This window comes from Lepidothrix coronata, unplaced genomic scaffold (assembly GCF_001604755.1).
Source record: "Lepidothrix coronata isolate B3197 unplaced genomic scaffold, Lepidothrix_coronata-1.0 Scaffold5, whole genome shotgun sequence".
In the NCBI taxonomy this organism is placed as follows: domain Eukaryota; kingdom Metazoa; phylum Chordata; class Aves; order Passeriformes; family Pipridae; genus Lepidothrix; species Lepidothrix coronata.
This window is the reverse complement of record NW_016690185.1, coordinates 4,823,679-4,846,678: the sequence shown is the minus strand read 5'-3', so window position 1 is coordinate 4,846,678 and position 23,000 is coordinate 4,823,679. Positions and strand designations below refer to the sequence as shown.

At 39.2% G+C, this 23,000-nt stretch overlaps 1 protein-coding gene across 3 annotated transcripts in view; it reads right to left on the bottom strand.

Annotated features, from left to right (window-relative positions):
• NT5DC1 (5'-nucleotidase domain containing 1) overlaps positions 1-23,000 on the bottom strand; it is a 135,650-nt gene that overhangs the window by 9,810 nt on the left and 102,840 nt on the right. For all 3 annotated transcript variants that reach the window (XM_017828974.1, XM_017828982.1, XM_017828990.1), the window contains 3 exons: positions 11,742-11,860; positions 10,755-10,913; positions 4,560-4,728 (listed from right to left, as the gene is read on the bottom strand). In XM_017828974.1, the coding sequence (XP_017684463.1) occupies positions 4,560-4,728; positions 10,755-10,913; positions 11,742-11,860 (447 nt within the window). The remainder of the gene's footprint in view (positions 1-4,559; positions 4,729-10,754; positions 10,914-11,741; positions 11,861-23,000) is intronic.

Sequence of the window (23,000 nt, the reverse complement as noted above, 5' to 3'; positions counted from 1 at the left end):
ATAAGAGTACATAATTATCAATCTAGTTACAGGACAGACCAATTTAATTTTAATAGGAGCTGGATTTGACCTTGAATGATGTAATGTCAATGAAAAAAACATAGAACTTATGTGTTAAAATATGGGGGAGTTTTTGGTTTTACCTCAGCAACAATTATGAATGATGCTGTTCAGGATATAGAAATGAGTATATGGCTACATGCTTAGTGAAGTTCATGATTTCTGTGGTAATAGTTGATTCCTTAAGGGCATCCACCTTTAAAATACATATAGAAGATGGTGTGTGAAGTTTGCAATTCATAGTTGATCTGTGATGGGCAGACCTGTGTATTTGCAACCCACACACTGCCAGTTCTGGAGCCCCAGCCACGTCTGCCTTGGGCTTTCCATTGTGCAGATAATTTGCAACTCTAAGCAGAAACATGAACTTCTTTGTCATGGTTCACTGGCAATTTTATCATTATTTTTATACAGCAAGCAGGATGATGACTCAAACTCCTGCAGAAAGTGGCAGGGTGCAGGCATCTTTAAAGAGACAGATTTGATAAATTATAATGGAGATTTTTCTCTTGTTCTAGCTAACTGAAATAACAATAATGCATGAAGAAAAACTTTTGCAACCATATGGGAAACCCTGATAAGATTTCATATGGCGTGCAAGATTTAAAAAAATGTATTATCCTCATGCATGACACAAGCTTGATTATCAAACCTCCAAAGTGTGAAATGAACTCTGCCTCCATAAAACATTTTACATTTTATTTGCACTAATTCTTATCTGAAATGAAACTCTCTTGAGCCGCAACATCACTCAATCTTGTATTCTTGCTTGCGGTAATTTTTAATCCTATAACAAACCTCATCATTCAGTGGTTATGAGACAAGTTCAGGAGATTAGGTTAACAATCATGAAATTAAAAAAAAAAAGTTTTTTGCGTTTTTCTTATTAGGATTTAGAGCTCACTTTCTTTAGCTTTTCTTTGCAATGAAGAACAAAAAAAACCTTCCAAAATTCCCTCTAAGCTCTAAAACTCCTCTTGCAATTTTTTGAAGTGGGACTTTTATAAAACTACCCACGGTAATGAGATCAAAAGGGAAAGCATTAACTTGAAATATGCGTATCATTTTTGGTATTGAAGAACTGTTAATCAAATAACCATCTGAAATGGTACTTTTGAAATTATTGAAATTATTGTTGGGTTTTATTATGAGTATCTGGAAATTTGATCAAACGATCAAAGAGTAGTGGACACCTTCCTTGAAGTTAAAGTTCAGATTATTCAAGTAGGATAAAAAAGAACAATCCACCTCTACTTGGCTCATACCTAACTTTCTGAAGTGGAGAAGGACATCTTAGAAACTGTGGTTTATGCAAAATGCTGTTTTCAGAGAGACCCTTACACCTTTTAATTTTCCTGTGGGAACTCTAATGTAACATTCCCACAGTAATGGATCCTGGTATGGAAAATCTGTCTTATGATATCATTGTGCTTGAAAATGGTCAAAATCTGTAAGGGAGCTGTAAATGAGGAGAGATTCAATAGCAGAAAAGTGGAGAAACAGATGGATTTGTGAATGAGACGTAGAATAGGAGTAGGGGCATTGGTTTCTACTATTTTATTAACCATGTACTGTCAATATAGCCTGTATCTGATTTGGACCCTAAACTGAGAAATACACACAGAAGATCTCCTTTGGGCAATTTTACCAATAAGCAAAATACACTTTCTCATGCACAAGGAAAATGCCAATTTCTTTCTCTCCAGGGACTCTCAAGGGAGTTTAGATGACTAACTGTGATGCAGTAATATGTAATCCCACTAATACTTCCTTGAGAAGGTGAGAATAAGTTCAGCATTTCTGATGCATCTTTGAATGCAACCCCCTTTTTAGTCAGATACTGAATTTCCAATTTGTGTACATGCTTTGTTATTTTATACTTTGAATGGACAAGAACGCCAGCAGCAGCATTCCTTATAATACTCTTTTCTACAATGCCCTTTGGTAACATTGAGATTGTACACTTTAGTTACAACAAACTTACAACATGCTGCTGAAAAAACAGGATGGTCAAAGTTTCTTATATCCCAATTTCTCAATTCAGATCTATAGCTTATTTTTATTTTTTTGCATATTTCCTCTCTTTAAAAAAGAGGGAAACAGGCGTGAAGGGCTTTATTACCCAAAATTAATTTCTGATAACTCTCTGAATTCTCATATGAATTTTGATGAAAACTGAGTTATTTTTGTAAAACATTGCTAGTATTCAATAATGTTGAATACTTTTTGGAATAATCTTTTTTAATGAAAAATGTGCCTTGAGAAGTAAACCAAGTTATTCTTTATGAACAAGATACATGTTGCACCCAAACAACAAGAACCAATTTTGAAGTTACCACTGCAGCAACTGTCTGCATTTCACCAAATATTTTTGCGGATCGCAAACTGTTGGGATACTTACTTGTATGTGGCTCTTACACTTGCTCACATAGATGTACAAAAGCCAGGTCAGACATTGCTGATAGAGAAGCTCTGGTCAAACCCCAGCTCATAGGAGGCTGCAGCACATCTCCAGTGAGATGGCAGCTTGTTTGGCGGGGTCAGGTTGAGGCAGGTGCTGCCAAGGCTGAGCCGACTGCTGGCCTGGAGCTGAGCTTGCCGTCAGCGCACCACTGGTTGGGAGCTGGGCTCATATGGCCAGCATGCAGATAACTAGGAGCTGGACTTGCATGGCCAGCACGTGGGTGACTGGGAGCTGGACTTGCATGGCCAGCATGCCAGCAGCCTGGCTGCATGTTTGGGCTGAGGGAATCTTAAGGAAAGGCCTGCGTTTTTGCAGCTTGGCAGTGGAAAGTCTTCTGCTGGCAATTAAAGTCGATGAATAGAAAAGTGAAAGCTGGAGCACATCAAACTCACATAACCTGTTTCAATCTCTTCTAACTAGCTATTCCCAAATAGCTGCAGCTAAGCTATGAACTTACAACTGCAGCCAAAAACTTCAGGGCTTGGCAAAGCAGGGTCTTTCACAGCTTGCTGTGACAGGAGTCAGACAAGGTATTCAAGAGGAGTCAGAAATTCCTCAGCATCCATAATAACAAACATCTGCTCTTCCACACAAACAAACAAGAAATACCTCTCTCTGTAAGAAAGCAGCAATGTTCTTGTACCTGCAGCTTTGAGTCTGCTTTCGAGCACACAGCTGCAAGTTAAAAACGTTATTTCTCCCATGTCCTTTAGCACTGGGGTTTAACTTTCACAGACATCAGCCCCTGCCCCAGCAGTGGTTCAGCGCAGAGACGGACAGCACCCAGTGTCCCTCCTAATGGAGGAACAGGCTTTGCAAGAGCTGCCGATGACAGGCAGCTATCCTACTCACTAACTACCCAGATAAGCCTTTGTGGTTCTCACCCCTTCATCTGTAGCTGGAAAGGTGGTGGTACATTTGTGGTTGAGAGCCCTTGCTAGTCCTGCAACCTGAGCTGTGTTTACAGGGAGCTGGTTAGGAGGCAGAGTTTCAGAGTGTGACTGACCAATGTGTTTTATCTTGGCCAACACTTCCAAAGCAAGCCACAGGATGGCCATGGAAAAGTATTAGATGGGAGTTTTACAGAAGTTATCCCTCTGATGCCAATTTCCCTCGGTATATTTTGGCTTTGTACCTTTAGGCTGAAATACAGACTGCAAAATGGCAAATTATCAGAAGCATAAATAAATTGTGACTCTGTATGGCTGCTCTGTTTTGAGATATCCTTACAATGTAAGTGCATGTGTAAAATACGGTTGCAAAGAACAGGTCTATCATGTGTCCTGTTGTAGAAATAATTGCTGGGCAAGTCTGAAATGCTCTCTTGCAACAAACCTTTTACTCCTTGGTCTTATGCATGAAGTAGGCAACAGATGCTGAACAGAGGGGTTAGTAAACTAAATGCTTGCTGTGTTCTTCATACAGCTAAGCACCTCATTCATGTAATAATTTGTTTATCTCTTTAGGTACAGGTATCGACAAAATTCAGTACTGCAAAATGACAGACTAAGGATATATAGATAGAGGATATATAGATAGAGGGTCTTTACCACCCCTTCATGATCCACTGACATGTATGGCAGTTGCAAAGTTATAGTGAGCTGACTGAGGAAGTATAACAAGGCAGATTAGAGGGAAACATATTTGGAAGTATAAAAACCTCAAGTGACTTTGTATGTGTTTGTTTCCTAATCTAATTCACCCTTGAAAGTAGAAACAGTAAGATACTTGGTCAGAGGAAATCCTGACCAAGTTCAGGAACTCATCTACCATCTGTTAAATGTTGCATCCTAACAGGACATAAATTAAACATCTAATATTCACAGAGACAAACAAAAAAACTGCGTGTATTGGACAACAATTAAAAGCACAAACATCAAAGTAATCAATGGCCATTTGCACTGTTGCAAGATATGAACAAAGTATTTCCAATGTATTTTAGATACATGTAATCTCAAAATCAGATCTACAGCATTACCAATTTCCTATGAATACTACATGTTCATTAGGAAAAAAACCCCACCATCTTCCTTACCTGCTATTGCTTCAAGACTAGGGATTGCAATAGTGCTGTAAGTGCTAATACATTTACAGGACCATGTGTGAACTAAGGTTTCCTCTGCGTTTTCCAGGCCTGGTACTCTGTCCATGAAGAAAGAGCCCCACTGTTTAGATACGAAGTAAGGAGCTTTGAGCTGATCTCCCTGAAAGAAAAATAAATAAATATGTAAGCTCAAAACCCCCCCCCAAAATAAAAAACAACCAAAAAACTTCTTTATCCATCCACAAGCATTAGTTTAAGGAACTCTAGTTTCTAGGAAACCTGTATTGTATCTCAGGACCAATTTGACTTTAAAATGTAATGAAAGACAGTAACAGTCTTCCTCTTAAAAGTCCCCAAGCTTCTCTTTATGCAATTAATGGATTCCTTAGGACACAAAAAGTTAACTTTAAATATTTTTCCCTTAAAAAAAACTTCCATTTTCCCTGTTTTTCTCTTTTAGATAGTGTGAATTGCCTGCTGCCCTTCTCCGCTGGAGACGCTGGGTAGCTGCGGCACAGACTGTAACACATCCTGGATGTCCTCCTCGGGGAAAAGGAGCTTCCTGGTGCTGGATGGAGTAACTGTGATGAATGGCATCTGTGTTATCTGTTTCTGAGCTGAAGAAAGAGTGAAAACAGAGCCACAGAACTCATGGAGAGCCACTCAGTTGCCTAGCAAATTCTGAAAATTGATTTTTTTCATGTATATTTTCAGAAAACAACATCTAGACTAATTATGTTTTAAAGAAAGCACTAACACAACATTGAGAAAACTGATTTTTTACCAGTTCCTCCTGCAACCTGTTATATACTGTCATGAGGAATCAGAGAAAAAAATCCAGGAGACATCTACAGAAAGATGAAAAACTGGAAAAAAACCCTGTGAACTACGCTACAGAAAATCTGTTAAAGTCATTTGAGAGCAAAGTAACTTCTCAGACCTTCAAAGCATAGAAGAACAAATATCGTAGTGTGCCTCAGATTTGTAAACTTTTGTACTTTATTTTCCATTTAACCCCTTTCTTAATAGTTTTGAGAATCTGCTGGAATCATTTGTGTTTATAACAGAGGCCTGTATCTTTTGATGACAAGAAAGCTGTTGATCCACCCAAACAGACCATGTCAGCAAACACAGAACCATTCTTTTGTGAGTCTGTGTAACAGTTTTTCCCCTGAGCATAGCTGGGGGTGGGGAGGAAGTATGATTTCAACAAATATAGATATTAGTTTCTGTCTTCTGATGTAAATAAGTTGAAAAAAACCTCCTATCTTTTGTTTCAAAGCACGAATTTAATTTAAGTCCCAGGCTTTTTATGTTGTTTTGTTTTTTTTTTCCCCTTACACAAAGGGACAGCATCTCACTTTTTCTTTTTTTGCCAAATCTCATCTTTCCATGCAAATTCCAGGTCTCTACATCAGTTATAATTAAATGTAGATGCTGTGCTGACTTAAAATCCATTTACCAGCTGGATGACATATGCAGAAAACTCTTCAGCTATTCAGGTGATTAATCGAAACAGCAATCCCAATACTGGCCCATACAAGCCTTTGCACAAAAAACAGGGCCTTGTTTATTGACAAGAGAAAAAATGTGTCTTGCTTTTTGAAATGCACGGTTGGTTCAACAGGCAACTAAAAATGCAACCTTAGGACATGAACTGATTTTTTCAGAGGTTTGAATCTCACCATGGGAATTTCTTCCTTACTAAGAGGGGGGAATTATGTCTTGGATTTACAACCCAAGCCCTTAGTAAAACCAAATCCAATTAGATGTAAGAATTGTTATCAAATCACGTGGTAGAGAGCTCCCCTCATCATAAGCCATTGCTACTGGCTTGTCTCCACATTACAGGGCAGGTTTGGCAGGCTAAATCTTGATTTCAAATCTGAAAAGAGCTGTCAAAACTTTGCCCACACCATTAGGAAGCATCAGACATCACTCCCACTGCCATCCCTACCTGAAGTCCATAAAGTGCCCGTATCTCATGGGCAGCTCACATAGCCTGCAATAAGGACAGACCACGTATTATGAATCTCTACATCTGAAATGAGGCAAAAGTCTGCTCTTAACATGTCTACTCCTCACATGCCTGGAGGCACATGCTCAACAGTGGGGCTGAGTATCTCTGGAGGATGCACCAGCCACTCCTGCAGTCCCCAGACATGAGATTTGCTCTCACAGCAAGACAGTGGATCCTGGGAAGTGCTGAGCAAACCCTCTTTCTCATGTAAATCCCCCAGGCATATGCGATTGCTCCCAAGTATATTGGTCAGACAGTAATAGGTCAAACATTGATTGTATCAGTTGAGGGTACAAAGCCTCAAAGAAAAGTCTAGACTTCAAGCAAATGGTACCAGGCTTCCCCAAGTTGCAGGATCTTCCACTAAATCAAAACACCTGGAATACTTACTGTCACCTTTGTTTTACTAACTGCAGACAAATAGGGCCTGTTAACAGAGCAGACAGAATCTGTTAATAGGACCCTTGGGTAACACTAAGTTGTCAACTTACAAATGACCTTTCTAAAATACAAGTAGGCAGGGAGCTGAGCTCTGAAGCTTTTCTACATTTGGTAAAGAGATGAATAAAAGGAAGATGTAAGGGAGACAGGAGTGAAAAGTCAAGCTGTTAGTATTTTTTAAAGGCTTTATTTAGATGGAGATTTGCCATCTATGCCATCATCTTTGTACCAAGCACAGAGCATGAGGAATACTTCACGGCATCCAATATGATGGATGGTACTGATGGCTGCATGCTTTGTGCCAAGGTAGTAACACCATCAGCGACTCCTGCTAGAAAAAAATCAATGCTCAAAATACAGTTTTGCTGGTATAACGGTATGTATGTGAAATGTTGCTGCCAGCACAGCTGTGCTAGTCACAACAACCAGGTGTTCCTAAATAACACACCTATGCTGGGTATGCAAATGGACAAGTCAGCCACTGGTCTGTTGCACCGAACCTGCACGCTTACAAGTCATGTGCTAATATAAAACATTTCACCAATGATTATTGTACCTAAACTACCCTATAGATCACTATAAGCAGACTTAAAATAAAATGCATTGCACTTCAGCATATTGCCTTAAGGACATTGTTTTAACTCACCAGGCTCCACAACAGCACATCAGGTTATTCCTGAAAGTACTGTTGGATTTGTGTTAAACAGGAATAAAGAGACAAACAGAGCCAAAAGGCACAAAGTAAATAGCCTTGTCTATGCTCACAACAAGAGAGTAATGGAAATTCAGAGGAATAAGGGCCCTGACCCCTACAACCAACCAGCCACTAGGCAATACTGTAAAAATTAAATTCTCCCTTCCAACTGCAAAATTGTCATCTATATGCACTGAAAAATTCTTTGATTTCTGCTCTGTTCATTCCTATAGCCCAAGATTCTTACAGCTCCTCTGCAACAATTTCCCTCAAAATCCTGGGACAAATTCCAGCTTTTCTTTGAGTTTTCATTGATGGAATTGATCACACATTTAAAGAACAGAAGGCAAAACCAAAGCCTCTAGTCAAGCAAACAAACCCCCGATTCTGGGAAGGGGGGGAAATCTTGTTTCAACACAATGCTTCATATTTTTTTTCCCCCTGCATGCTGCAATTCACTTAGGAGCCAAGTAATTGCATGAATAGTTTTTAATTTGCTATTCTCTTGCTTATTTGGTTACGACTCATACACTTAAAAGAATTGTAGTTGTTACCATAATTTCACAGTTATGTGTATCTGGCTTATATCATGCATATAATTGAAGGGAAAAGACAAAAACTGCCAATAAAAATGGAAATTACAAGTCCTAATTTGTGTGTGAGAAGGTTGTTTTCTTCCCCTCCCTCTTTTAGTGATGAAACACCAGTCAAACAACTGGAAACAGATTTTTATAATTTCCTTTTGAAAGATGCAATTGCAAATTAAAGTAATACTTTATTTCTTTAATAGCATTTTATAAAGAGTGATAGAATTGAGGATTGTGTAATGTATTAAGTTTTCAGTCCCTCTCTGCACACACAGAGCAGTGTATTTTTTTATTGCCAATGCTAAGGCTGATGGATCAGATGAAATCTAATCTGTTTGTGACTAATTTGCCAAAAACACTTGACTTCGTACACTCATTTGAATTGGCTTTTCTCCTTTCCTAACCAAAGAGTTAATGGGAGAAGTTGCTTGGGGGAATGAAAATAAAACTTCCATAGGATTGTAAAGGGAGACCCTTTGAACTAGTCCTATTAAGTTAGTGGTGTCCAGTCAACTGCAGAGATATGGATGTGACCTGTTGTTCAGACTCCAGTGAGCAGCGTGGTAATGAAATAACACCACTGACCTGCCATGGCCCCCCTGGTTCAGGTTCCTTTAATCAACACAATTCATTTCTCCCTTGCTTGCTTGCTGTCACTGGTAGCGGATGTACACTGAACAGGGGCTGTGTGTGGCAGGGGTGGTGTCTCCCGAGACAGGAATACTATAGCATCAGTGAAATGTCAAGCACATGTCTAAAAGTCTCAATTTCCTGCTTGATAACTGATGTGATAGAGAAGATGGATCTTGTGAGCAGTTGACCAGAGCTGTTTCAATATGAGAAAACCAAATCATCATCATGGGCTTAGAAACACATTGCTCAATTACTCTTTCTTTGTACTTCCAGGAAAAGAAACATTTTCTGGCTGTCCATTTAAATGCTTAAGAAACCATGGTTGAATAAAATCCCACAAACCTTACAAAAATGCAGCAATGTAGCAGAATCTCCAGTCAGAGAATGAACAAAATTGTGGAGGAGAGTGAGTTATTTTTAAAGCATTAATTCTTCAAATCAAATTATATTGACCCATGTAGTGCTACTAATAACTCTTCCTTCCCCCCACCTGCCTCTGACCTTTCTTACCAAGAAACACATTTTTCTTGATAGGAGATTGAGTTTCTTTGTCTTAATTTTTGTTTTTCTGCAACCTAGGAAAAAGCCTAAACAACAATGAATACATTTCCTTATTTCAGTGATTGAACTGTCTTTGTCTGACCTTAGTTTAGAAATCAGGATAATGGGTGAAAATATAAGATATGTCTATTAAAAGTAGAGCAATAGGTATCATATCTATATTGTTTTAGTCCCATTGAAGATATCCTTTTCTCCATTGAAAACTGGCTTTTACAACACTTCTTAATCAGATTAAAAACATAACTAGTATAAAACTACCTCCACAAATTTTTTCTATCAGTAAGTTAACATTTTAATCATAAAGAGTACTTATTTTAACAGAAAAATCAAGCCTAGTGCTTTACAAAGCAAAGAGCAAAAAGCACATACATCTCTCTGCAACTAGAAGAAAATGACCTATTTATTTAGCAGCATATGAAATTAAAACGCTCCAAACAGAGAGTGAAGCTGCACTGCAGTTCCTACCTACAGTGCTGGAGGTACAATGCTGGCACATCATCCATATGAGCGCTGTTCCCTATCTACTTTGTTCTTTGCCAGTGGAGAGGAGGATAAACCATAGTAACTTTTCAAGTTCTGTGGGAGAATAAAAGGGTGGCAGTAATGCTAAGGCCCTGCTTCCCAGCTGCGATCAACCTCAAAGTCACATAATTTATCTGGAGTAACTATCAGCAGTTTGCACTGGAACAATTTCAAAACAGTCCCTCTTATCTGAGTGCAGCTGTCACCAAAATAAACAACCTATGAGGTAAGCTGCAAATTAGAAGTTCTTTGTATACAAGGAAAGCACAAGCAAGCTGTATTTCACAGAGAAAGAAAGCGAGCTTTAAAACAATCTAATAAAAATTCCCCTGTGTTTACAGTTGGCCACAACACACAGGGAAATGTCATGAACTCAGCAGAATTCAGGTGCTGGACTTGTGATAAGTGTCCATGAAATTTCTCCTTGTAGGATGGAGGGCAGGTTCTTGTTACTAAAAAGAAGACTATGGGTTGTTGCTAAGGGAGAGCACACACAGCTCTTTTGCTGAGATCCATGACTTAGGTCCGAGTAGAAGCTCTGTGTCACTCATGCAAGGCCTAAGCTGGGACAGAACAGCATCTTCCTGGAAAGGCAAGAAGGATATGTCTGTGGGGGATGCTGATGCTGCCAGCATGGTGAGATAAGCAGGTTCATTCTCAGTGCAGGTGGCATGAGGCTTTTTTGTAACTTTATTCTGTTCCAGGAAACATCTGCAAGGAACCCTTACCTCATATTTTCCTTTCTTCTCCAAGGGCTCAGATTCAGCCTTTGCAGGCACTGTAGCTTTGTCCCCTAGAAGCTCCTCTAAGATGAAGACAGTTTCCCAGTTGCTATAGTGACGAGCTGGGAAAATATCTGAGTGCATGCTATCACCAAAATAAACAACCTACAAGGGAAGAAGCAAATTAAAAGTTCATTGTATATGAGGAAAACACAAGCAAACTGTATTTCACAGAAAGAGAAAAAGAGGTTTAAAATAACCTAATAAAAATTCCCCCACATTTACAGTTGGTCATGACACAAAGATATTTTATTAATATCAAGTTTGGGGTTTTATCTTCTACCAGCTCCATAAGGGAAAGGCTGGCCTCATAACACCCTCCTCACTTTTGCCCTCCAGGGGCACGGAACAGGGATGCCTGACTGGTACCGGGACAAGGGACATCACTGAGTTTTTTGACTGATAGAAATAGCCTGACAGGAAGCAGGTGAATGACTACCAAGAAAATACACTAAACAGGAACGAGTTTTGGACTACATTGGAAACAAGAGAGAACATGGAGCATCTCTTGGTGACACAGAACTCTTCTGTGTCCAGAGAGGAGTTTGTTCACTACAGAAAATGTGGTCACATCATCTTCAGCCGCATTTTCACCCATCCAGACCTATACTTAAATAACATAATCCTAGTTTTCACCTTTTAATCTATTTAATCTGTTTCCCCAGGGAGATTACCTGATTATAATCCAATTCTTCCTAAAGCTGCCGAAATGTGTGATCATTCATACAGAATAAAACATTCAGAAATTTTACATATTCTACTGATAAGAAGACTAATATGCTACTTCCAGTTCTGGGCTGCAGTCTGCTAGACAGCAGTAAGCTTAGCCAGAACAAGAGTTTGTTACCAGTCACATCAAAAACCTTAATGAAAGCTTGTCTGGTGAATTCTTGACTGAAACAGTATTTTCAGAAAGATTTACTCTAAACATACCTTGGGATCCAGCTTGCCAGTCATCTTCTTCAGCAGATCAAAGAGCTGGATAGAATTACCTTGGGAATACCAGCCAGGCTTGTCCAGTGACAGCAGAGCCTCCTGCTCCTCGTCATTCTCTGAAATCACCAAATTGCATGTTCTTAGTGAGACCAGCCCATCCTCCTGTATTTGTGACATGTGTGAGAAGTTGCCTGCGCACGACTGGTCTATTTTGACATTAAACCAGCTCCAGTATCTGGCTCAAGTTCTGGTACTGATTGCAGATTCAGTCAAGGTGTTTGGTAGCTGGGAGTAGGCAGACATTTGTGAGAAAAGAAGCAGCTGAGCCTTATCTGCATGGACTACAGAAGAGCTAAGGAATCAAGGTAATGAGCTGGCCTCCCAAACACTACAGCGTGAAGGTAGGAAGCCACATGGACTGTACAAATGGAGGAGCTGCTAAAAATGTAAGGTGAAACTGTGAGAGAAAACAGATTGTAAGAGACAACATGTACCTCGTCACACAGACGAATGACCTATGGTTTTTAAACACTGACATGAAAACAACAAAACAGACTGAAGTAGCTCTTAAGGGCATTCACCAGCCTTAGATAAGCAAAAATAATGAGCAGTTCCACTTGTCATACAGTTTTGAAGAAATGATGAGTGGACAATACTGCTGGTGGTGGTGTAATCCACACTGACATACATTGACACTGGCAGTGTCAGTGATTCAGAAAAATCAGCAGAAGCTGAAACTCCCTTGTCATCGCCCAACTGTGCCATAGGCTTCGTTTCTAGCTAGTCCCAAAGCAGATGGATCTGTCCTGCTGTCCATGTAACCTTGTTGCTTTTTCAGATCCATGTGCTATTGACAGATGAACTCTTTTTAGCTTCTTGCTGGAGCCTTAGTGAACCAATAAACTAGAATTTCATCAGAAATATTACTATTAATGTATTTTGTCTACTGAATTGGTGCAACAAACAGTTGATTTTGTTATTCAGTCTCAATCAAACATGTCTTAATTTTATACTAGAGACAGATGGGTTAGAAGCCAATATAGTGTTGAGATCTGACTTAGGTTGTAACATTAGGACTTCAGTTTTTCTCCTGCTTTATAGAATTCTTCAAAGTACTCAAAATGTGTTAGGAATAAGAGTAAGACATAGGAAAATTCACTTGATTAGAGAGTGCTGGAAGCTGGAATGCAAATTCTGGAGAACAGTGAAATGATAAGACAACTTTTTGTTTAAGAGCACTGAAGATGTACATGAAGCAGTACATTGGTCCTTGAAAGAAATTAGAAAAAGAAGCAAAAAGGGGGAAATAGGTATGTGGAGAAAGGAAGTAAATAATTCTTTAATACTATGAATCTAAGAATTTGAATAAACACAGGATTTATTCTCAGACAAAACAATTCTATATTAAGGATGTTTTATAAACTAGGAAAAAACAAGGAAATTCAAAGTTGACATTAACAATTCATGTAGAACTTGTGTGGCAATGTCTTTTCCTTTGTTCTTCTTCAGGAACCTAACAATAATAATAATAATAAGTATGATAGCATCCATTAAAAATATCTTTATTTCCTGACTTTTAAAATACATTTGACCAAACAACTTTTGATCAAACAGAAGTTGTCAAACTTCAGTAAATTTGTTTCATTTTCTCTGTATTTTTAGACATATTTGCATGGCTGGCTGAACGAGCAGACACAATCTTCAAATGACACAGACATAGAAAAAGAAACTTATGAAAACTCTTTTGAGCTGCTATCAAAAGTTTCTTTGACATTTGTGAAGGTTAGTGTAGTTATTGTCTCTCCATTGGGAGACAATTCAATCAGGAAAATATTGGAGAAAAATAGAGCTATTTTGAGAGGTATTTTTAGAATAAAAACATTGCATTTGAAAACAGGAGCCCTGTGTATTACAGCAACACCAGAAGGCTCCAGCAAAGAGCAAGACTCTGCTTTGCTACTTCTATGGAAAGGCATAAATGGCAGTCCTGACTGAAACAATTCACTCAATTAGAGTGTAGAAGACCTCTCACTCTGTGAGAGCTATTACTGTCACCCCTAGCAATGGGGTTCATCTCACTTAACCCAATGCATCCGGAATTTAGGCTTCTAATTTATGGTTACAATCTGAACTAATTGGCCAGGATCCCATGGTAGGCAAAAGAGAGTGCAAGAAGCACTTTCTAGAGGTGCCAGCTCTGGAGAAGGAAAGGATTTAATTAAGTTAGGAACTTTGCTTTTAGGCAGTGAAATGAAGGGAAATTAATTTCCCCTTAAGAAGGAGGCAGCTAACAGCATTGAGATGTCTAGTTCATTATGGGAACACTTCAATTTGGAAGGAACTTCAGAAATTTGAGAAATTAGGATAAAGTCCTTTAAAATATTTGAGTTGTAGGGTCGTAGGGAGAAGACTGTGAATGGGTAAACCTTGCCTTGAAGCATCTCACGTGGCTGCTTGTGCTCACACGTCTAGGGGTGACTGTGTCAATTTTATTTCTGCAATCTGGAGCAGGACTAAATGAACGGTGTTTCAATTGCAGTAAGCCATTAACAAGAACAGTTTCTAATTCACTTACATTTGCCCTGTGGCAAAATTATAGCTAAAAAAATTATTAAACTGTCTCTTAAGGTTTCTTGTAGAAGTTCTGCCATGTAAAAATTGATACACAACAACTTAGAAATCATCAGTGACACCACTGGCTTTGATCTTGTATTGTATCTTTGAGATGGCAAGTCTAAAACAGTGCTGAAGAAATCTTAAAATTTCCTGCAAAAATGCTGCATAAATGTGGTTATGGTAGTTTCTAATATAGTTCCTAATATATCTTAGATATTCCAAGCCTAACACTGGCAACACTTGGTCAAGAGGAAAACTGCTGCTGACCTTCTTTCCACTTTGCTGTTATTGATTCGTAGAAGTTCATTCAAAGGTCAGAAATGCTATAAATATTCTTTCAGCAGGAAGCAACATATATGTGTGGGGATGCTAATGCTTCAGGTCTATACGCTGGGAGGAAAAGGAGATGTCCTGACAATTTCAAACAGACTGGAAAACAAAAAAGAATTTCTCAGATGATTTAGATAGAGTGACTTGCTTCCTTCTGAAGTCTAATATATCACTGCAACCCAGATTCCTGGCTGTAGATTGAAAACGTGTCACAACAAGAAATGTAAAGGTAGCAAGCAAGTAAAGTTAAAATAATTAAAGCCAGAAAATCATTCTATTAAAACACTCACCCAAACCTAACAGTGATTCAGAGCAGTTTTCCTGAGGGGAAGTTACTGTTGCTGTTTAAAAACAACAACCAAAGCTTGACTCATGCTGGGACAACTTTAATATTACTGGAATGGCAATTTGCATATGGCTATGTCTAACAGCTTGGGAAATGGTTTCTGATTCAGAAATATACTCTCATTACCATTACCAGATATGTTTTTTCAGATAAACTAATTCACTAACAAGACTTGCCTACCTTTAAATGTGCATTGCAGCTTTAAACATGGGCTGAGGAACATCTGTTTTCATTCTGAATGATTATGCAAAAAGTAATCAGTGAAGCTTATTCTCATTTAAATGACAACTGAAGGTAATTTACTTTGGCAAAGGGTCACTGGTTGGGAAAGACTCTGCACATGCTTGCTTACCACTGCCTGCTTGGCTGTCTGTTTATGAGTTATACCTGCTGAGGCGGAAACCTGAACACATGTAGTCGAGTGCTAAGGTGGTGTCCACGCAACATGTTCAGCCCAAGGTCTAAACCTGGGGATCCACCCCTAACCTGGCTAGCATTTACACTGTTAAAGCCCAGCCCATGGGACAGGGCTCATGCTTGGGAAGCACAAGGTTAAGAGAGAAGCTAAGAGATGAGCATGAATTTATGCTTCAACAGTTACTCACATATACTAAGCCATACCTACACCAGCTTAATTTTCATCAGCTCACCACCCTGAGGCATCACCCTGCACTGCTCCTCTGGCTGGGTGCCCTGCAGTGAGTGTTGGTTACATGCTGGGCCAGGACCTGCAGGTGACTCACCAGAGAGCCCGAGGACACCTCGTATCTACTTGACTGGGCAGACACCAGGGTAAGAAAGAAATTCCAGGTGGCCAGAGGCCATGCCAAGCCAAAGATGTGCTAGGTTTAACTAGTGTTCCTACAGCTCCCCAACAGACCCTCCTCCTGCCCTTCTGCCTTTCTCTTGACAGCCTTTTACTCGTTTCCATACAGACCTAGTCAGACAGCCTACTAGAGTTACTGATAGTTTTTTTCCTTTGAGCTGCACAGTAGAATGATAAACATGCGCCAACTCTGTCGCTGCTCGTGCCTGTACCTGCTCCTGCCTTTTCTTGCCCATGGGCAGCTCTGGTGGGCTCCCACTGCCTGCAGGCACCTAGCACAGATGGGCTCATGTGTTCAGCACACTGAAGCTCTGGTTACGACTATGGGGGTTATTGTAAAACAAGTCCATTCTGCAATCCACAACTATCATACTGATATACCTCTCTGCAGTTTAAAATAATGCCATTTCAGCCCCCAAGGGCATTAATATAAAAGATGGGTTATATTCTGGCCTCACTTGCAAGCACAGTCTGATTCTGGATAGCATTTTGGGCTCACTTAAGAAAAGAAAACAAACTCTCCTTTCCTTAAGTGAAATCAGGGCAGGAAAACACAAGACAAAGGGACCTGCACAGGTAAAATCCTTCTGGTGGGTTCTTCTACTTGTAAAAGTAATGAGATGGGATGATATAAGCTGTAGAGTTTCCCTGTGGGCATATTCTCCATGAAGAAAGCAAGTACTTACAAGTTTCCTGGAGGTAAAACTTCATACCCTATGGGCACCCTTCTTAGGGTACCACCCAAAATTCCTGTGTATAGACCAACTAACTTTGCTGCGTGGTTTCCAGGATTTGTTCAGGTATTACTGTGTGTTTTGCCATCCCTGAATTCCTTCTGTGCCCTGGAAGCAGCTGTGAAATTCATCTGCCCAACATGTGCATCAGTACTTGCCAGTCCCTTATCTGACTGCATGACTACAGGGAAGTGATAAGGAATGAATTATTTCCATAGAGTGATGTCCTGAAATAAAAGCTTAAGGCTTCCCAAAGTGACTGGTGATTTTGGCCATCTCCATTCTTTGCTGTCCAGTCTCTAGGGGTTCTTCGGTGGTGTGGGTGGGGTTTTTTGTTTGTTTGTTTTGGTTTTGTGGTTTTGTGTGGTTTTTTTTTGTTTGGTTTGTTGGAATTTTTCTTTTTCTTATGTGTGTGTTCCCCCCACTCCTGTCCCCCCAAAAAACTGAAGTTCACTTCCCCTTCCTGCCTTTGCATCGTTCTGCATTTTTTGTTTTACTTCTTTGTAAGAAAATCAGTAGTTCCTTTAGAGACGTCAGCAAGTAAGTTTCTTTAGGAGTTTTGACTGTTGGGTTATAGGAACTGAAAATAACAGCTAACTACAGATTTAGTAATTTGTTTTCAAATCTGTCAAACCGCTAACTTCATAACTTCCCCGAACAGTCTAGCTAATGAAGTATTTCTATTTCAAACATTGATATGATGAAATACAAGCAAGGTCATTTCTTCTTGGAAAAGGACAACTTTTTGGAAAACAATTAATCTACAAGTTCATTTTTAATTGTGATTCATATGCAAATTTTGTGAGTTTTTTTCTATATTTTTATTTAATTGTATTTATAAATCAGAAAACTTCTACTTTGAAAGGGTAAGAGGGACATATATATATGATTTCACTTCTTCATTGCACATATTTTTTAAGGGTATTTTTGTTTTGCTTTGTTTTTTTGGGATCTTGGAGAGGTACAAAATGGCAATAAAGGAAATTCCCTCTCTAGAACAGTTTTATTCTGGACCTCATTAGTTTTGTAGGAAGTTCCTTATAAATGAGGAGCTCCCAATATTCAGATAAATGTTCCCAAATAACCATGTAAATATTAATATCATAGTCAACCTAGAGATCCCTATATAATTATGGAGAGAGACAGACCTTTCCAGAAAGCATTTTCATTTCAAATAAGTTAGGAAAGGTAAGGTAATTGAGGAAAAAAAATTGACATAAACATTCCAGAAATATGCAAGTCAGTTCAACCATCTGTCTAGAGCCTCTCTTACTATGGTGTACTTCACTGGTGTACAAAAATTTGAAGAGTGGATGGAAGTAGAAGATGGAGGGAAGCACAGAAGATGAGATGAAGGCCCAGTCAGTTCTGACCTAACCTATCACTTCAGAAAAATGTCTCAATTTCTGAATTAAAATAAAGTTGAGACACACAAAGCATCTTCTTTGTGCTGTGTAGTCTGTAATCTTTCAGTTTATCTGAATCCTCTCGGCCCCTCTAGTAATATCTACTGAAATAAGACATATTGAAATTTGCTCTTGGACCATCCTCTTCCCCACTGAAAATTGACACTGAAATGTAATGGGGAAAAACTTACTGCCATCATTTACTTTGTCTTCAGATTTTAAATAAAAAAAAGGAAAATAAAAGGACAAAAGTTCTTTAATTCTCTGTTACTGAAAGGCTAAGAATTGTTTCCCCTGCATCTTAATACTTCAGGTATGAAATATATATGTAAACTGGAACAGACAATTTGATTCTGAAAAAATGTATCCCCATAAAGCAATATATGGACCCTACTGCAAGGGGCCTTTGCTTTTTTTTTTTTTTTTAAATGCCCTAAAATATGTTATTTCAAAGGGAATAATAATTGCAGAAGAGAAATGAGCATGCATAGCTATTGCATATACTCATTTGCCTGAAATACACAAGACATTTTCATTAACTTTTATACTAAAACTATTTATACAACCAAGTTGATTTATGATTTATAAGTAGTTCCATTCCTTTTTCCTGACCTATTACACTATATCAAATCCCTACTTTATTTTTATTGATTTACTCTGTCTGAAGTTCCAGCTCCAAATATTGGCTGCCTCTGAAGGGGGGAAGGTTTACATCAGCCTTAAAAGACTAACTTAAGATTTACGATTCCACAGACAAAGAAAGAAATTTGGGGATTAAAAATAAAAAAAATAAACAAGCCCACACAGCTTTTTGCCTCTTGATAACTGTACAAGTATTCCATAGCTGCAGTTACTGGTTATTAAAACCTTGCTCAGCCTTAGTAATTAAAAAGAAGAACTTCAACCCAACCCAGTATTTCTAAGGAAAACTGGATGCCTTAGAATAATCTTTCTTTTTTTTCTGGAAATAAAAGCTAACATCTGAGACTACTGAGAGAGGGGTTCTGACCTAAGACTTCTTTTTATCACATAGTAGCAGAGAAGCATTACATTACACATTTAAAAATCATACTGATTTTAAACCCATTTGAATATGGCTGTCAGGGAAGAGACTACCTTGGCATTGCTTCCTATATGTACTAAATTGTGAGCATTTTTATAGGTTATTAATAATACTTCAAGTAACAATAAAATAAAAACCATTTATTTATAATATAATGACATTAAATAGTAATGGGCCTTTCTATTAGAAAATATGGAAACTGCCACTAATAGTTTAAAATTATAGATATGACAGAATATCAAACATACCCACAATTACAGTGGGTGGTCTTCTTCAGCAGCAAATAGACTTTTTTCTCCTGACACATTTTTTGCCTTATATTCTGTTTCCCTTTGCTTATGAAAATGTTCAAGAAGCACCAAAAGACAGTTTGGGACCTAACACTGATTCTAGCTTCAGAGACTCTCCCCTTGGAATCATCATGTTCATGTATCATCAATGAATCCCAATGGGAATTTTGCAATTTTTTGCAACAAAGATGACCCTTATATGATTTTAGTACAGTCTCTACTGCATTTTATATTATCACTATTCCTTCTAGATAAAAAAAACTTTACAAAACCTGGGGTTATGCAGTGCACCCTTGCCATGAGCAATGTGCACATTAGGGTCTATCACTAGCTCTAGATTTCTTATCTGACCTCAGATGCTCCATACTTAAATAGAACTGTTAAAGCTCCCAGACCTCAGAAGTCTTATGAGTAAATATATTAAGGTTCATGAAGTATTTTAGCACAGTGGCAACAACAGCTGTTTAAATGGCTTAGGGGGGCAAAGCGAGATGAAGATGAGAGGGGTAGAACTGGATTTATATAGACTGGATAAAGGAACAAATAACTGCATTGTGACATTGCTCAGGCCGAGAATGTGGAGATGAGAGACAGCAGGAAAACTTCTTCTGGGGATCAGAGACACTAAAACATTTTCTTCTTCTTTCCAATTTTTTGTGCCATTTCTGCCCCTGTCTATGTAGGGTGTGCACATTGAGCTCCACATTGAAACCTGCGAGGAATAGGGAGCAGAAGGGAAGGAGAAAGTTTGTGCATGTGATATAGCACTTGTCATGTCTCTGTCTTCTTTCTTGAGGTCTGGGGAAAATTTCATGGCCATGCGGATCACAGTCAGGGATGAATTCAAAGGAGGGACAAAGAGTATGACAGGGTTAGAACAACTGGCAGAGACTTTAGATGCTGTTTAAGGTCTGCTATGGACCCAGGTGTGTCAGGGAAAACCAGAATGAAAATCAAGAAGAAACTCTTCCTGTTCATACTTAATAAACAAAATGAAAAATGTTAGGAAATTAATGTTCTAACAAAGAGGAAGAGTTTCTATGTGAGAAACAGTCACTGTAAATCACAGAACAATGTAATTGGGCTGGAGATGGCAAGGAAAAATGGAAACTACTCCTTTCTGGCAAAATATGTTTGGTTATTCTTAGATGGGAAGACCAACATGAAAGATTTGTAGTAATGAGTTTTCTGAAGAAGTAAAAGAGAAATGGTCCCTATGACACTTCCTACAATAATTCCTAAGGCACATGGAGGACAAGGAGGTGATTCGAGACAGCCAGCAGAGCTTCACGAAGGAAAAAACCCATCTGATCAACATAGTGGCTTTGTATGATGGAGCAACTACATCAGTGGGTAAGGAGAGGGCTACATGTGTCATTTATCTGGATTCCTGTAAAGCCTTTGACACAGTCCCCCACAACATCCTTCTCTTCAAATAGGAGAGTGATGGATTTGATAGGTGGACTGTTAGGTGGGTTAGGAATTGGTTGGATGGTCACATCTGGAGGGTAGAGGTCAATGGCTCAGAGTCCCAGTGGACATCAGGGACAAGTGGTGTCCCTCATGGGTCCGTATTTGGACCAGTGTTATTTAGTATCTTCATTAATTACGTAGATGAAGGGATCAAATGCACCCTCTGCAAATTTGCAGATGACACTAAGGTTAGTGGTGTGGTTTATACACTTGAAGGATGGGATGCCTTCCAGAGGGACCTATCCAGGCTGAAGAATTGGGCCCATGGGAATCTCATGTGGTTTAACAAGACCAAGTGTAAGGTGCTGCACCTGGGTCAAGGCAATCCCCGGTATCAGTACAGGCTGCAGGGTGAACAGATCAAGGGCAGCCCCGCCAATAAGGAACTGAGAGTACTGCGGGATGAGAAGTTGGACACGACCCAGCAACGTGCACTCATAGCCCAGAAAGCCAGTGGTAACCTGGGCTGCATCAAAAGCAGAGTGGTCAGAAGGTCGAGGGAGGTGATTCTGCCCCTCTACTCTGCTCTGGTGAGACTCCACCTGGAGTACTGCAACCAGCTCTGGTGTCCTGAGCACAGGAAAGACATCAAGCTGTTGGAGCGACTCTGTAGGAGGATCACAAAGTTGATCAGAGGGATGGAGCACCTCTTCTATGAGGAAAGGCAGAAAGAATTGGGATTGTTCAGCCTGGAAAAGGTTTTGGGGTGACTTAATTGCAGCCTTCCAATATCTGAAGGGAACTTACAGGAAAGACAGGCAAAGACTACTCACAAGGGCATGTATTGACAGGACAAGGGAGAATGGGTTTAAATTGAAAGAGAGTAGGCTTAGATCAGATATTAGGAAAAAACTCTTTACTGTGTGGGTGGTGAGGCACTGGAACAGGTTACCCAGGGAAATTGTGGATACCCCATCCCTAGAAGTGTTCAAGGCCAGGTTGGATGGGACTCTGAGTAACCTGGTCTAGTGGAAGATGTCCCTGCCCACAGCAGTGGGGTTGGAAGTAGATGATCTTCAAGGTTTCCTTCAAACCCAAACCGTTCTATGATTTTAAGATTCTATGAATACCTTTCCCATTTCTTATCTGTGATACTCATATGATTTGCAAAATCACTCAGTATCTACATGAAAATATGGTTTACCTTATTTCTCAAAACCAAGAGCATTGTGCCAGACCTCACTATTCAGGAATTTCATAGATAAAATCTTTTCCTACTATTAGTCCACATAAAATAATAATCTTGGAGCATTCAGCCTTAGTCTGGCAGTATCACAGAGGCAGCAATAATACATCTGTGGACAGCAATAATACATAAAGTGGTTTTACAGCAGATAAGAATCCGGATAGAATCAACATGTTTACTAAAGAAGAGAAAAAGTCCTGGGCTTGCTAACTCTACCTAGAAAAAACATGCAAGATACATATTGAAGTTTAAGACATGAGGAGCCAAATATGAATAATAAAGAAAGATTGAAGAACAAAGATAGTGAGGAAAAAGTTGGTACATTACTTTAACCTTTTTTGGAGCTTTCAGCTTGGAAGAACTAATTCCTTTCTGAACATTAGCTACAGAGGACTATATACTTACCTAAACACTGCAGTGTCCCAATAAATGTCCATTTTTGTATTCCCTGACCTTTAATTTCCTTGTACTAGCTGGGGAAGGTAGAGCTGCTTCTGAACAAGGCAATACTCTACACAACTGAGATTTCCCCCATATGCAATAAATCCACACCTGCTATTTGTTGCCGCTCTCCTCTGCGACTGATCACTTTGCAGTTCTCTTGGGTGGTTCATAAACATTGGGTAAGCTGTAGTATTTAGAAACTGGGAAACTGAAGCAGAGATTAGCTGTCATATAAAACTCAAGCAGATCTCAGCTCAAGCTTTGGTCAGGATTCTTCTTCATGTTCTCAGCTCATTTTTAGGGCTTCCTAACTAGCTCCTTTCACTACTTGCTTCCAATAGCAATCTGATGCCTGCAGTACAAAGACTAAAATGTGCTTTCTGCAAAAAACAATTCTACAGGCTAACCTTAATAAAAGCTTGACATTTTGGAAGAACACACAAGAGAATAAAGCTCCTTAATGAAAACCAGCACATACAGATTCATGGAAACTATGCTGAAGGGAAGCTTTCTGCACTGGTTGCCAGCTCTTGCTCTGCTAG